The 16,861-nt window shown below is 35.8% G+C and overlaps 1 protein-coding gene across 1 annotated transcript in view; it reads right to left on the reverse strand.

Moving 5' to 3' along the window:
- Mdr49 (Multi drug resistance 49) overlaps positions 1–16,312 on the reverse strand; it is a 42,050-nt gene extending 25,738 nt beyond the window's left edge. The window contains exons 1-8 of the mRNA XM_089644460.1: positions 16,187–16,312; positions 6,082–6,189; positions 3,363–3,559; positions 2,749–2,893; positions 2,318–2,418; positions 1,836–2,007; positions 319–443; positions 54–243 (exon numbers count right to left, since the gene is read on the reverse strand). Of these exons, the coding sequence (XP_089500586.1) occupies positions 54–243; positions 319–443; positions 1,836–2,007; positions 2,318–2,418; positions 2,749–2,893; positions 3,363–3,559; positions 6,082–6,189; positions 16,187–16,312 (1,164 nt within the window). The remainder of the gene's footprint in view (positions 1–53; positions 244–318; positions 444–1,835; positions 2,008–2,317; positions 2,419–2,748; positions 2,894–3,362; positions 3,560–6,081; positions 6,190–16,186) is intronic.
- Positions 16,313–16,861: the final 549 nt, after the last annotated feature.

The raw sequence follows: 16,861 nt of genomic DNA on the forward strand, positions 1-16,861 counted from the left end.
ATTTGATACTACACATACACACCAGTGGGCAAATATTATTTTTTTGCACTTACAATAGTGAGCACCGCCGGTGTGTACTCTTTCTCCTCCAGATGGCGATCATGCACTATGAGCGTAATGCCGTAGTAGAAGGCGACGGCGTAGCTGATGTAAACTATCAGCCACATGATGCCCGTTCCGAGTCCTGAATAGAGACCCTTCTCACTCCCGACTTCTTTAGCTGGCTTCAGTTCCTGCGTATACCTGACAGAATTAAATAAATAAAAAAATATTTTATTTGATTACTGGAGGTTAGTTGTCTTTTTTGGCGCTACAGACCTTTCTCTTTCTAAGTCCTCTCCCCCAAAAGCAACCACAGTTCTGATGCTCCCCAGGACCTCCTCTGCCACCACACCAGCAGAGCCGTACGCCTTCAACTCCTTTACTGATAGACTGCTTTGCACCTGTTGACATAACAGAAAAATTTTGAATAAAACAACAACATAAAACAATAAAACCGCAGAAATCAGTGAAGAAAGGCAAATGTTCTTTTCTTCTTCAGACTTTATTTGCTTATTGCTGGTAAATGTCCGAGATTCTTCTTCAGACTTTATTTACTTATTGCTGGGAAATGACTTTTTATTCTGGAATTCAAGTGTGACAAAGTCATCAAATAGCATTCAGGGCCATTTTTTTTACAGTTGAAAGTATCCCATATTAAGATTTTAAGTCTGTTTCAGCTTTTGAACAAACTTTGATCAGCAGAAGAGAACAACTATCATATTGTTAAGCTTGCAAGCTTTTTACAATTTGATAGAAAGCTGAAATGTGCCTGGAATCGATCTTTAACAGGGACCTTTCAAATGTCAAAAAAAAAAACAAAATGGTGCTGAACGGCCATTTAATGACAATATTATATTTGAATTTCTGCGAAACAACTGGGCCTAAGAAGGGGTTGTTTCACAGAATTTGAAAAATTCATTGAAGTTCAGAGTTAAAATTAAAGTTCTGCTATCATTTCAGTTATGTGACACAACTGTCCGATAATGTATAATAACAGAACTTGGATCTTGACTTTAAATTTGATGAATTGTTCAAATACTGTGAAACAACTAGCCCAAAGATGTTATATATTTTGGATCAGGGCCTGCCATTTTAGCTCTCCTTACCTTTTTACGTCATCACTTCATCTCCGATTTGGTCATGATAAAATAAATGCTCAAAATCTCACAGCAAAATTTGCAGTCTGTCTTTTTTTTAATCAACAATGCAAATAATACAAAATTACCTCGATTTAATTGTTTCAATTAAACGCTTCTTTGCCTATGGGGCCGTTCAAGTATTATGTAAGCACTATAAGGGGGCAGGGGGGTCTTTGCTTTGCTTATTTTTGATGACATGGGGGGGTGGGGGGGTCGAGATAGTGATTACGTCAGCACTGCTCAGCAGTAGTTATTTTTTTTACACGTTGGCAACCCACACATTGTCTATGTTTGAAAACCGAATACATATTCGGGGATTCCCATAAATATTTAATACGTTTATGTACTTGCTTAAAAAACAGAATACATTAACAGAAAAATGCATACAGGTACCAATTTTTACGTAAGCATGGGAGGGGGGGGGGTAAGAGCTTTGCTTACTTTTGGTGACAAGGGGGAAGAGGGGGTAAATAATTGTAATAGATCTGCTTACGTAATACTTGAACGGCCCCTATCTCGCAAAAATAATTAAATGTGTGATTGATGTCAGTTCTTCCGAGCCAGCATCCACCACCTGTTTTTATTTATCTTGTAATAATTCTTAGTAATTTCACAATGGATTATGAAATAAAAAAATATAGCTCATATTTTAACCTTGGCTACAACAGCTGTCGCCATCACAATAATGGGAGTGCCGCTCAAGATGACCAAAGTCAACTTCCACCCGTAGCAGAAGGCGATAATGACTGAGACAATAAACGACACAATCAGGTACACAAATATTCCAATCTTCTCGCCCATTCCTTCCTTCATCTTTTCAACGTCTCTAAAAAAAAGAGAAACTTCAAATTATTTAACAAGCTTCGATAAAGCAAGCAACACAATAGGCAAACAAATATAAACTCCAGAGAGTACATGGAATATAACGTACTTTGCAGAAACATAAAATTAGAAAATGTTTGAAAATGATACCAATTCAATTCATTATTATAAATTTTAAATAAAAGTGGACCCAATAACGACTCTTGATGAACTCCCAGGTTGTTGTTAATTGGTTCCAATACTGAGCTTTATTATAAGGCAGATGAAGCGCAGTGTTTATTGAATTATGCATAGGTTATAGGTAGAATGCTTACTCGGACATTTTGGTGGCAAAGTTAGATCCCTGTTTGGTGTCGTACCAGGACATGTCTTGCCGCAGCATTGACTCCAAAAGCAGCCGGCGGACCCTTCCAATCTGAACACAAATAATATTCACTAGGCTCATTCATATCTGAATAGTAAAAAGATCCACATGGTTACAGCGCCAAATATTTAAAAAAATTAACCTGTCACCAGTGAACTCAATATTGAGGAATGTTTCTCTACTACAAACTATAACTAATCTAAAATTCTTTATTCAGAAAGGTTATCTCATTGGACAAGGATCCAAGAGGCACCAGCAGTACTAAACTAATATGTGTGGTAATAATTTTTGTTGTTCAGTGAAAGGAAAGTTTTTTAGAAGCTTTACATTGTGAACCGAATTGCTCTGTTGCAGTTGGAACGGTTTAAAAAGTGGACTAACCTGGTTCAAGGCAGCGTAGTTCAGAAGGTCGATTCCAGCCACACCAAATATCATTTGTAGTATTGCAGTCACTACGTTGCTTACGGCAAAAGCCTTGGAATCTTCCAGTAAGGCATCATATCGCTCCCCCGACGATGGATTTGTACTTAAAAAAAAAAAATTATATATATATTTGAGTACCCAACGAAGAATGAAGGACTTGTAGTATGAGAGAATGGTGGGGTTACCAAAGCCTTCAATGTAATACAACACAAAGTACCTATATTGTTCAGGGGACGAACGAATTTTTATATCATTGGTTGATTTTTTGATGGACGAAACATTTGATTAAGTTTTCCAAAGAAACAATCTCTAGAGTGGCAATTTTATGAAAGATGTATCTTAATAATATTCACTCTATGCATGACCAGTGAAACTGATCTTTCTGGTAATGCGGTGTTTCGGATTTCATTTAGAATCATCTTCAAATTTAAAAATCTGAAAGGTTCGCACTTTGAAAATGATCAAAATCTTCTTCATTCTTCACCTTATTAGTGTTTCGGGCATTGTAACAAAATCTAGTATGATTCCACTTAGAAATGGGTTATGGATAGATGACATCTTTAAATACTTACAGCACCCTCCCCCCACCGAAGTAGGCCAGCACGATGGTGGACGTGGAAGTGCTAGACACGTTGCTGGTACGCTCCACCAGTAGCATGGTGAACTCCCCGTAGATGATGGTGCCCAAAGGGATCCCCAAGGACATGATGCCACAGAACAGTATGCCGCTCCACAGAGCAAGGGATTCCCGGAGATTGGCGTAACGGAACTGAGGAAGTAATAAACATTTTCATTAAATTATCCCTGTGAATAAATAAAAGAAAATCAAATTATTATTGGCAATTATACGCTACGTCGGCTTATTTTAAACCCGCCAAATATCAATATGTACTAGTATTTTAATTCAACAATAAATTATTACTTATTAGATTTTTTCCACCTGAAAACAAACAACTTTATTTCTGTAGGAAAGGCATTGTTAAAAACTAAATCTTCTACTAGGCAGCGTAGTGGTTAACGCAGCTGACCGGCAATCAGAAAGCTGCGGGTTTAATTCCCGTCGGCAGCATTTATTTTTTCACGGAACATTTTTTCAATTAAGTGTTTCAGGCTAATAATTATTGTTTATAATAATTTGTTATCCTTTGTGCTATGCATAAAAACCTTTTCTTGTAAACATTACTTTATCATCAACATAATAATCAAAGAAAATCTTTAATTAATCTAAATTCCCAACATTGTTGCGTAGGGTATGGCTATGGATGCCAAATGGCTTCCTTACAGTAAGAAACTGGCACGAGACTCATGGGAGTGGAGACGTCTCTTAGAGGTGGCCAAGACGCCAATGATGATGAAAGGAGACCATGAATTTAATTAAAATTGAAAATGAATGGGTTATTTTTATATTAATGTAGATTTGATACCAATTCACGGAATCCGATGACATTTTCGTTTTTCTTATCAGATCTGCAAACGAAGAATAATTTATTTTAAAATATCACAGCAAAAATGTGCTCATACAAAGTGTTTACTATATAAAATGTGCAACACTGAATAACTACAAACTGGTATTGATTCGTCAGTGATCGTAACCACAGATTAGGTCCATAAATCAACATCATAACATTTACGTTACTACCAGAGATGTGCTTTATTTCAAATGGAAATGCAAAATGCAAAATGGGTATTTTCCATTTTGCATTTTAAATGCTTTTCTAAAAACCATTTTGCATTTTGCATTTTAAATGCTTTTCGCAATGCATTTTCCATTATAAATGCTTTTTTGCATTATTCTTCCTACTATCTCCACTCATCTTTTTTTCATAAGCCCCAAATATCAGTCGGTCCTCAACCTCGCTATGAGAGATAATTTACATTTTTCAAGTTGCTCCCTGGTAGGAGCCCTGGCAATTGAGTGATACCATTACAAAAAATACTGATTCAAATACTGAACATGGGGCCATGACGGTGTAATATTAAATGTTAGATAGCAGTTTCTATGTTTTTACATTGGCAACATTAGTCCCAAAATTTTTGTGGTTTCATAATCTGTAGACGTGGTGTTTTTGGATTTACTATCATGTAATATTTTTTTCTACATTGATGTCCATTATTAAATGACAAAATTGTTAATTAAAATTCTATAATTATTTTAATTGTTTGACCAGAGAAACAATTTTGCATTTTCAATGTATTTTGAAAATAGGTATTTTGCATTTTGCATTTGAAATGCTTTTCTAAAAACCATTTTGCATTTTGCATTTTCAAATGGAAAAGATTTGACCCATTTCCATTTTGCATTTCAAATGGTTTTGGGTACCCATTTTGCACATCTCTGGTTACTACTAAGAGAAATAAAGAACTTCGTTTGACTTTGCCAATCACTGTTCGTATACGATATTATTGGATGGGGCAATGCAAACGATAATATTCTAAAATCACCAATTAAAACCCAAAAAGCAAACAACTCTATTCTAAAACACCTTTACATTCATAAATTCAAAACACAAGAAATAACAACTAACACATATATGTATTAGAAACACAGATCTCATGGTCTAAAACAAGGCTGCCCAACCCCAGGCCCGCGGGCCACAATGTGGCCCGCGAACGAATTATAAGTGGCCCGCGTGAACCATTTTCAAAAAACCCGCCAATCCGCCAATTTGAAAAAGTGTCGCGGGCCCGCGGTAAAACAAACAATGCAGTTTGCGCGCGGTCACCAGTGTTGCCAACGAAGGCAAGAATCAGCGACGAAAAAATCTAACCTGTTGAACTTACTTTTTAAACAAAAATACACCGGTTTTTGATATAATATTTTTTGCGTCCGAAATGGAATCTTGTAGCCACCCCCCCCCCCATGGATTTCAAATATTTTGTGGGGAGCACTCATTTTGAATTTTTTTGTGGGGAATTATGTTTTATAGAAATTCTCTAACAACCCCCCCCCCCCCCTGAAAACATACTGACACCAAATACAGACTGAAACCAAAAGCAATCAACTGTACTTACTAAAAATCACCATGTAATTTTGTAATATATTTTATAATTTTTTCAGAAAAAGTAGTACATAATATATTAATAATTATTTTGTATTATCCGTACCATTAACTTTTAATAATATGTAAATGAAATCTTCAGCACGGGAGATGTCACTGAGGATATCATTATTTCTATTTGTTACAAAAAAAAAGAAGATAATAAAATATTTATTTCTTCTAACTCAGCAAACTTATTTTATAATTTTTAATTAAAATATTTATTATTATTATTATTAAATTGAAAACTCACTCCTCTTCTCCTTTGAAGCAGGATGACTTGGTGAAGGACCCATAGCAAGATTCCATTCTCCTCCTGGAAGCAGAAGTTAGCTTCATCTCCATGCCCATCCTGTTTGCCCTGTGGACGTTATATAATAATACATTTATTAAGGAAAATTCTTAATTAAATGATAACTGAGTTTTCAAACTATCCACGAATTGGTCTGAAGAAATGTGTAGCAATGCATAGCTACCTTCTGAACCGTAGATGATTAATTCTGAGCATACCCAAAAGAAAGTCAGTAGGATAGAGCCATAAGTCGTAGCCATACTCCCTCATGTAGATTAATCTTAGGAAATTCTTCTCTGCTCTCTCCAACATGAGAGAATACTTTACCTGGTGTGGACTCCAAATTACCGACCCACTTTCAAGTCTACTCCTTGAATTGAATAAAACTATGAGAAACAGGATATCTCTAGAATTCCTTGCAGTGTGTAGAACAATGCATTCTCAATGAAGTGCTACAACCCTTCTCAATATGAACATAAAAAGTCAACTATCAAACATGATTCCATGATCCTTCATGGTTGAGACACATTTTAAACTTCGGGCGTCCATTGTACCGATAATACCAGGTATGACTCGCCCTAGTGATGCGCAATATCAAACTAATCTGATTCCTTTTACTCCAGTCAACAATTCTATCAATATCTGACTGGAGTTGATTGCAGTCATCCAAAATTAGTAGTTCTTAGAAATTTTTTAGGTCATCATAGGCTTCTGAAATGTCGTTAATAAATATGGAAAAGAAGCGTGGCTTAAATTAGAACCTTGGGATACCCCTGACCGTACAAAAATATGTACAGATTGGAATAGTCCATGAGACACAAACTGCTCCCTGTTCGCGAGATAGCTAGCAAAAAAGGTGAGTAGTCTTATGAAGAATTCTATTATAACCAGTTTATTGAGTAAGACGTTGTGATTAACAGTATCGAAGACTTTTGAATACTCATTTTTTTATTTATTTATTTGTTAAGACATACACAGTACAATAAGATACAGTTAGAAATTTTTTAGTTATTACATAGTTGTAGTACCTATTACGTATGTCCATAAAATGTCATTACGTAATTTCGCCTGAGATTGTTATAAAAGGAAGGAAGTGTGTGGATAGATAATAATAAATGAATTGAAAATAAGAATTATAATAAGCTCACGAATTATTGTATGAACAATCTACTTGATGGCCTTTGTCTAATGATTTTGATCCGTAAACACCAATATGTTAGTTTTTGTTGATCAGCCTTTTCTAAATCCAGGCTGTACAGAAATTAAGAACGGCTTCACTTGTGGTATTGCCACCGGCTTAAAATTTTCCACCTAAGTCTTTGAAAATCGGACAAATTTTTGATATGTTCCCAGAATCAGGAAATACACCATTTTCTAGGAAATGGTTAAATATGAAGCTTAGTGGCAGTTTTAAAAAACTCTGCACAACCTTTAAAGAAGAATAGTCCTAAAACATCTTGGCATCATACATGATGTCGTGCTAAATGGAAATATGTATGTATCATTGCAGTGACTAAAATAACAGCACGTCTTTATGGAAAAACACACTACACTAGCTTATTAAGCACTAGCTTCGCCGGCCACACGAAGCTAAACACAAAGCCTTATTTTATTTAACCTAACCTACAATAACCAAACCTATAATAATTTAACCTAACCCAACCTAACCTAACTTATAATAACCCAACCTAACCTAACATATCATAACCCAACCTAACCTAACCTGTTACCTATTAACCTTACCTTTTTTTAAATATTTCTTTATTTATAAAACAAACCTAAATACCTTTATTTTTCGAGCTCAGTCAAAATAGTACCTACCAAGTTTAGCATATAGAGTAAATGGTAAAAATTCTAGCCACTCATCTCAGGAATACCAATAAAAGAATATGTCATGAACAGAAATTATTCCGGCTTTCCCTCCATACAACGAAACCGAATTTTCATTTTACGTAATTAATAATTAAAATACTAAAATTAAAAATTTCCCAAATGCAGTCAGATTCCTTTTATAGTAATTAAGGTAAATCAGAAGGTTTTATTTAAAAATATTTCATATTATCCGTGGCCAGCGATTCAGAATATTTACCAATTATTTTTTTAATTATCCTGACGAAGAAACCATTGGTTTTGAAATATGAAGATTATTATTGATTAAAAGTGGTGTAAACAAAGTGTATATTTATATATAATTAAAATAATCTTTATTTTACCCTCTTGTATTCATTTTGACTTAGAATATAGATCTAAGTATATAACAATGTTTTTTAACAAGCTTAACATTTTATTCCTGCCACGTCTGACATTTGTATATTTGACAGATTAATTTTGCACATGATAAAAAATTTATTTCAAATTACTATTTTAAATGGATTTTTAGAACGCTTCTGTGTCTAGAAATAAACCCCTTATCCTAGCAGTTCTTGAACATGAAATATATCTATCACACTTGTAAATGTGTCCAGTGTATAAAAAAAATTGAAAACAAGCCCGAACTTTTGGTTTTTACGCAGCCAGCAATTTACTAAAAAAAGTCTAGTAATTTATATTCTTGATATTACAATGCGAGTTGGCTAATAATGTCAGATTCATTTATTGACAAATACCGAAGTGGGAGGGACGGTCACGCCGTCTCCCGTTCACCGTGCAAATCGGTTTGTTCCCTTTCCCTGATTGACTCATCTATTCATTTGAATAACTATTATCAGTGAGTGACTTTGGAGAATCTTCTGAGGAACTGATCCCTTTCGAAACGTTTTGAATCCTATTCCTTTGCGAAACTTTTGAACTACGCCTGGGAGCCTGGAAAAATCGGTGAGTAGAGTTTCTTGTAACCAGAGATTTACTAGCCTTTCCCCGACGAAAGACCACTGTTACTGTTATGGCTTTTTCTTTAAGCATTATAAATAATTTACTTGGGTACCGTTGTTTCCTTATTTAATAACTTCCAAAGCGGGGGTTTTTTTACCCCTGAAACATGGTTTTGAATTTAGACGCTAATATGGCATCATAATAACGGTAACCAGATAACTCAAAAAAAACATTTTCACCATGTGATTTTTCAACACATACATATTCATCATATGATAATTAATCACAGTAATAAATAAGAACGGTTATGATTAAGAACGATCGTAACTAAGAATAGTGATTTTTAAGAACATGACATATTCAGCACAATTTGCCAGTTATTCTACGTTAGTTTACCAATTATCAATATTGCAAACAATACAAAGCCAACTGTCACGGGAGAGTGATTTATTTATGTGTCAAAGACATGCGTCCGACCACGTCCGACTAAAGCCTTTTCCCCAAAATGTGTTCTTCAGTCAATTTATTTGCTTGTTTTATGTTAGGCGTAATTAAATGCTTAATTGGGACGATTCGTCATTTTTGGTGCGATATCGAAGTTTGTCAAAATTTCTCGCTTCAATTTCAAGATGTTATTACAGCTGTATTTAATAATGAATAAAACAAAGTTAGTTAACATGTCCAATGAAATAAATTACAATCAAATACAAAATAAAATCACTTTTTTTTGTCCAAAAATTAAAGAAAAAATTTACAAACTGGAATATTCAAAACAAAAATTTTTACGATAGGAATAGTCTTTCAAAAGCGTTTTGAATATTCACATTTCAAATTATGACCGAAACGTTTCCTTTCGAGCGGTTTTGGCTTGTGACGACACTGCGCCCGTATTTACTTCTTTACAGCTGATCGCAGTCGTGTAATCAGTCTTAAGTGTATACATTGTTTTTTGAAGAAAATGTCTGTAGATACATTTATAAATAATGTATAGTACCAAAGTGTACAAATACAACATCTTCAACATCAGACAACTAACTAACTAACCATCACGCCGTTTCCCCGCAGGGGTAGGCAGAGAGGACGGACCGCCAAACAACTCGGTCCTGGCACACACTCCTTGCCTCATTCACATTCATACATCGTCTCATACATACTCTTCTATTGTTCTGACTCTTGACATGGCCCGACTCAAGTATCTGATTAACTTGGTCGTGCCATGTCTTCCTCGGGCGTCCCCGACTTCTGCTACCATTCACATTTGCATCGTATATTCTCCTTACACTCCTTTCATCGCTCATTCGCTCTACATGCCCAAACCATCTAAGCGTCCCTTTCTTGATCTTACTCATTACGCTTACATCAGCCTTGCACTCTTTGCGGATATCCGCATTCCTCACACGATCATACATGGTTTTACCACACATACGCCTCAGGGATCTCATTTCAACAGCATTCAAACTACTTTTTATAAATAACCCAAATGATGTTATGATGTGCTGTCCCGTTATCAAAACGTGACTGATTGCTGGAGGATCATTTTATCAGCTGCGTTGAGGATAGCTGCCGATGCCGGTGGTCCACCTCCAGTCCCCGCTCCCCACTGCATACTGTCTCAAGGTGGGATTTTTTAACTTCGTCTTTGATCTTAAATCTTGTCAGGTCTTAAAACAATTTTGAATAATATTCATTATTTACAGTAAATAAACAGTAACGTAGATAGAAAATAGTTAATTACTATTCAAATGAAGTTTATCTATTTTATGCTAAATAACACAGTGTGAGAATATGCCTGTCAATAAGAATAATTAACTCGTAATAATTCTTCCTATAATTCCTTGTCCATATTAACCCTTCTTGGTTAGTATACATATACAGTGTATTCCATACACACTATACATTCTTAGTAGGTAGTGTTGAGAGGAAAGCAATACTACAGTTCCTTAGTTAATACAGTTCCAATTCCCACAATATTGGTAGAGACAGAGATTAAAATCTCTATGTATTAAGATAACGTAATGTGAGAAAACTCCCCTGTAAAGATTAAAGATTCCTCAGTACAAACCAGACGGAGAATTAGAAGATTGATCAAATATTAGTTAAAAATGGTTTAAAGCGTTACGAACAGATGGGTATAAAACCGGCCCCAAGTAGCCAAGAAATGTTGTAAGGTATTTAGAAAATATAAATCAGAAATGAAAATAAAGAAATCAAAAATGTATTTATATCACAGACATAGGAATTAATAGACGAGAAGATAATGGCGAGGGGTAAAATCAACTGTTGAAGAACGAAGGGAGTGAAGCTGACTGTGATTCGTCAATAAATCAATCTGACAGTAAATAGGCATCTCGCATTATATAGGCCAGTGCAATTAGCGATTCGCGATCGAAGTAATTCCGGTAGTCCCAATTTTTTTATATGTTATATAAACTGATCTCCTGATGTAAAATCTGAGTTTCCGACCTTGGCGCACCTGTGCTCGCGCCGCCATTTTGAAAAAACTGGCCGAAATCGGGCCAAAATCTAGTTTTTCCCAAATATCTCATTTCCAATGCAATTTTTGGCTAAAGTATTTTAACAAGTATAATAGAACATAAAATAACCTACAACTTTTGTGCCAACAAATTTCTTCTATCTCTAATAGGTACCGAGGTAGAAAGTCGTAAAGGTGCGTATATTTTTGAAAAAACAAGTTTTTTGCGCGACTAGGTTTGGTTTTTTATCAATACTTCGTTTCCAGTACAATTTTGTGAAAAATTTATTGATAATAATTTTGTAGAAAATAAAATTTCGTTAAAGAAATAGGTATATAATTTATATTTTTTATCTCTATTAAGTATCCAAACTCTAATCCCCCAAAACCAGGCCAAAAATTGAAACAGAGGTTTGGTGTTTTAAACTTGGCATTCCTTGATTTTATTTTTCTTTAAAAATTATTGTTCTAAGAACATATACGTTGACAACAATCGTCATGGCTGTGTCAGACCTAGCAATAAATATAGTAGATAGACTATTTCAGCATATCGGTCGCCATACATTCCCAATGGGAAGACCACTAAAATAGGCCAAGCCACTACATTTGTGGTCGCAGCTAGGTCTGACATGCCTATCAACGTAATCACAACATACATTTAAGATTATTAATACAATTAAGATGATAAGGTACATAAAAAAGATAAAAAATTGGTATTTTCGTAAAATTAACATTCATTGACATTCTTTTCTTTATTAGTTAAGTTGTCAGCATAACAAAAAATAAAATTAATGGTAGATCAGTTTAGACAGAAGTACGAGCCCTTGACTATAGTTTCTTACTTCTGGCCCTGAATAGCTTCTTCATCTGTCTCATCACCCAAATTTGTGGCGACTGGGTCATCATATTCCTCGTGATCGTCATCAACAAGGGCTTCTACAGCATTCTCGCAGGAGTTGCCATTGCAATGAATGCAGAGTAGGGAACATTTCAAACCCGACTTTCTGCAGGTGCACTTTCCAGCGCAACCTTTTTTGCATTGACATGATATGAAGTTCAGTAAGGCCTGAGGTGCAGCTTCCTTCAACATTGTTACTGGAGTAAGTAACCCAACAGCATCCTTTTTCCACCCCCATTCAGTCGGATCTTTATCGTGACCAAGCCAAGTCTGCACTTGCAAGTATGTTCTTGAAGCGTCTTGCTGGACTGCATCTTTGGTGGGTGGTAGCCTGGATAAATTGAATTTGTTCTTATTTACTCCTTTGACAAAAATGATGTACCTTAAATTTTCCAAATTTGATTTCTCGTTGCCGCCATACAAAAGTGCAAATAGTTGTTCGGCAGCCAAAGTGATTGTTTCTGTCTTTGCTTTTGGGTCTTGAAATACACGAACAAGTTCATTCACTGAGTGGTTCTTGAGAAGAGTATTACAAAATTTGTGTTTGCCTTGACCGAACGGAGCTCCAGTTGTATCGCAACCACTTATGGCATGAAGGAATAAAATGTTTTCAACTATTTCAATGTGTTTAAAACATTTGTTCGAGTACAACGCGTTAGGTGATTTACCTTTTCCAACTTTTTGGTAATATACGTTGGGAGGTGAGAGAGCTGTGAGGAGTACCAGCAGATCAATATCCTGACCAACGATTATGACTACATCATGTTGAGATGACAATAAATTTGCTGTGTTCACTATGAGAACGTCAGCATCCTCTTCAGCTTGTACTGTCGTTATGTGGGATCGTGCAAATGAGGTTCTGAGTAAGGAAATAAAACGAGACTTGTTCTTCTCATTTCCCAGAAACTTTTTTAAAAAAACCCAGGCACTTGTGGGTGCATGCTTTCAAAAAACAAAAAATTCAGCAGAAGTTGTAACTCTGGCACGCCGTGCTCTTTCCACCCCTTTAGTGCTTTTCTTTTCCATAGAATCTGGGTATTCATGGAATACCACTACTGCATTGGATCCATAATGATTTTGTACATACCTGACATATTGCTGGAAAATTACTGAAAAAGGCTGAGCACGACCCCATACCACTTTGTGCAGTAAATATCCTCCATCAATTACGTGTATTTTACTGCTTCCCAGTTCTGTATTATTTGGTAGAGGGTTGAATGATGAATAAAATATAGACTTCGTTCCTTTGCGCATGCCTTCCTCTGAGAAAAGAGACAATGGTACAGGAGAGAGTTCATATTGAATAGCATTAATGGATCTATTGCCATAGTCACACCCTGATTTTTGACACTGCTGGTCACCGCCGCAAGAGAAACTATCGCATCATTACGTTTTAAGTGTAGGTTTCCAAAGTTCTGGTTGATAACTTTAGACATAGCTAATTTCCCCATCTTTTCAGCCACGTGACAAGAAAATGGTTCATGGCAAGCAAACCAATCAATGAGAGTTTGAACTTCTCGATCATCCCTCTTAATTCTTGCAGGCCTCATCTCTACATGTTGCTCTGACGTTTCTGATTCAATCCCACAGAATGACTCGATACCCTCACAAATGTTATGCAGATAAACGAATCTAGCAGTCCAACGAAGGATGGAACTGTCTGTGAAGGGAACCGGAAGGGAGGAGTAGAAGGGTGGGGGGGGTAGCCTCCCCCATACCGAAGTGCCCTCTAGTAAATTTATAGATGTATGTATTTAAAAATGCAAACAAAAATCTAATAACGTGATAATAAATCGTGATAGATTTTCTGTGCGTACCTACCTAAATTTGTTTATTCTTTATATCGGTAAAAAAACTGTATAAACGTAAAAATTGCACAGCTTTTTTTGAAATTTTATGTTCTACAAAATTGGTATCAATAAAATTTTCATGAAATTCCACTGGAAACGAGGTATTTATAAAAAACCAAACCTAGTCGCGCAAAAAACTTGTTTTTTCAAAAATATACGCACCTTTACGACTTTCTACCTCGGTACCTATTAGAGATAGAAGAAATTTGATTTCACAAAAGTTGTAGGTTATTTTATGTTCTATTATACTTGTAAAAATATTTTAGCCAAAAATTGCATTGGAAATGAGATATTTGGGAAAAACTAGATTTTGGCCCGATTTCGGCCAGTTTTTTCAAAATGGCGGCGCGAGCACAGGTGCGCCAAGGTCGGAAACTCAGATTTTACATCAGGAGATCAGTTTATATAATATATAAAAAAATTGGGACTACCGGAATTACTTCGATCGCGACCCCCTTTTTGGCGCTAATTGCACTGGCCTATATAATATCACCATTTACTTCTTAAAAGTAAAATCTGCTTTTGAATGAATAGACATTTTTACATGGGAGCGCAAATTACTCGCCATGTTATGAACAAATTTGCGAAGTCCAAATTCGGCAAAAAAATTCGGTTCTATTTTCAGAGTCGAATATTTCGTTTAAGTATTTAGTTAAGACACTTTTATAAATGTTCATAATTTACTTCCCACAACCAACCAGCTTTGTGTTTGGGGCCATTCAAGTATTACGTAAGCAGATTTATTACAATTATTTACCCCCTCTTCCCCCTTGTCAGCAAAAGTAAGCAAAGCTCTTACCCCCCCCCCATGCTTACGTAAAAATTGGTACCTATATGCATTTTTCTCTTAATGTATTCTGTTTTTTAAGCGAGTACCTAAATGTATTAATTATTTGTGGGAATCCCCGAATATGTATTCGGTTTTCAAACATAGACAATGTGTGGGTTGCCAATGTGTAAAAATAACTACTGCTGAGCAGTGCTGACGTAATCACTATCTCGACCCCCCCATGTCATCAAAAATAAGCAAAGCAAAGACCCCCCTGCCCCCCTATAGTGCTTACATAATACTTGAACGGCCCCTTTCGCGTCCAGACGTTTCTCGATGTGATAGTAACAATTGATTCATATTATACGATGTGAATATGCTTAAAATAAAGTAAAATAATGCTTATATATGGAATGTAATACGACAATTGGGTTTATTCTCTTTTTCACATCTATTTTTACAAGTTTTCATAGTACAAGTCAACATTTTGCCGTGTTATTTCGTAAAATGAACCGATGATGCCTCGACCATAGTTCGCACAAGAATGATGACGTCACGTTTTCAAATTTCACTTGAGGCCATACGCGAGCACAGCCGGCTCCAATGGAACCGGTATGGGGAGTGGGGATAATACGCTTTTAATCACTTAGGGCAGGTCTACTAATATTCATATGTCTATGATTTATATTAGAGAAGCAGTGATGGATTTCGTCTTTTAGTAAATTAGATTTTTGGTTAAACCTCATATTTTATCAGACTTTTTACAAGAATTTGATTGCTAGCGTGTAGGGTAAAGCAGAAACAATATAAAAAAGAATGTTTTGTAGGTACTCGAATAAAGTACATTTATTTTGAAGTTGTATAAGTAAAATAACTTCTGGATTAAACAGATCATCTTAAATTTGCAGCTTTCCCAAGGGAGACAGGTAATCTTTTAGGATTGCTGGCCACGCTTAATATAATTGACATTTTGGTATTTCTAATATTTTGTGTTAATAAAAAATAGGTTAAATTTATTTTATTTTAAGATGCAGCAAAACAAACAGTGCGGTTTTGAAGGACCGGTACTTGTGTAGTGGGGGTAGCAATCTGGGAGGGTTCTCATCGTGTCGGGAGGGCTATGCCGTTTCCATGGATTGGTCCGGACAAGGGCTTCGCCGTTTGCAAGTTTCTTGAAAATGACTGTTTGTTCTTCACCACCCAGTGGACCTTCGGGCTGCAATTTGCGACTTCTTCCTGTGAGGCTGGCTAAACATCAGCCTCACATCTTGGAAGAACTCAAGGATCGAATTCGGCAGGAAATCACTGTTATACCCATCGAGATGTGCCAAAATGTGGCCGAAAACTTCAGATATCACCTTCATCAATGTATCGCTGCTGGGAACCATCATCTTTAGGACTTGATGCATAAGACGGTATGATGTACCGAATAAAATAAAATAAACCCCATTTCTGTAAGTTGTGCTGTTTTTGTTTTTAATAGCCCTTCAAAACTGTATTGTCTGTTTTGCCGCACCCTGTATATCGACCCTTTGGAGCACAAAGGTGCCAAGTCACCGGAGATGAATTGTTCAGAAGAGCATTTTTAAAGTTTGAACAGCCGTTAACAGTGTTAATATTAACAGCCGTTAATACTGCGGACATAGTGCTGTTGTTTTCATTGATTATTGTAGAATTGGTGTAAAAATATGGACTTGTGATAAGTGTGTCATACAAAATGGAGGAAAACGAGAAGGAGTCTTTTTTGCATTTTGGTGGGTTTGGGACTCCTTTGCTATCAAAAGGGTCGACATTTTATGTTCAAAAAACTTGCCCAAAATATTATTTTATATTTAATACAAAATGTCACTGTGTGGACAGAAATGATAGTAAAACATCAATATGGCGGTGGTCCCATACAAAAGCAAAATTCAATTACACGTAATTTGTAATAATGAAAG

This window comes from Hesperophylax consimilis, chromosome 21, assembly GCF_061612785.1.
Source record: "Hesperophylax consimilis isolate HC1 chromosome 21, BYU_Hcon_1.0, whole genome shotgun sequence".
NCBI lineage: Eukaryota > Metazoa > Arthropoda > Insecta > Trichoptera > Limnephilidae > Hesperophylax > Hesperophylax consimilis.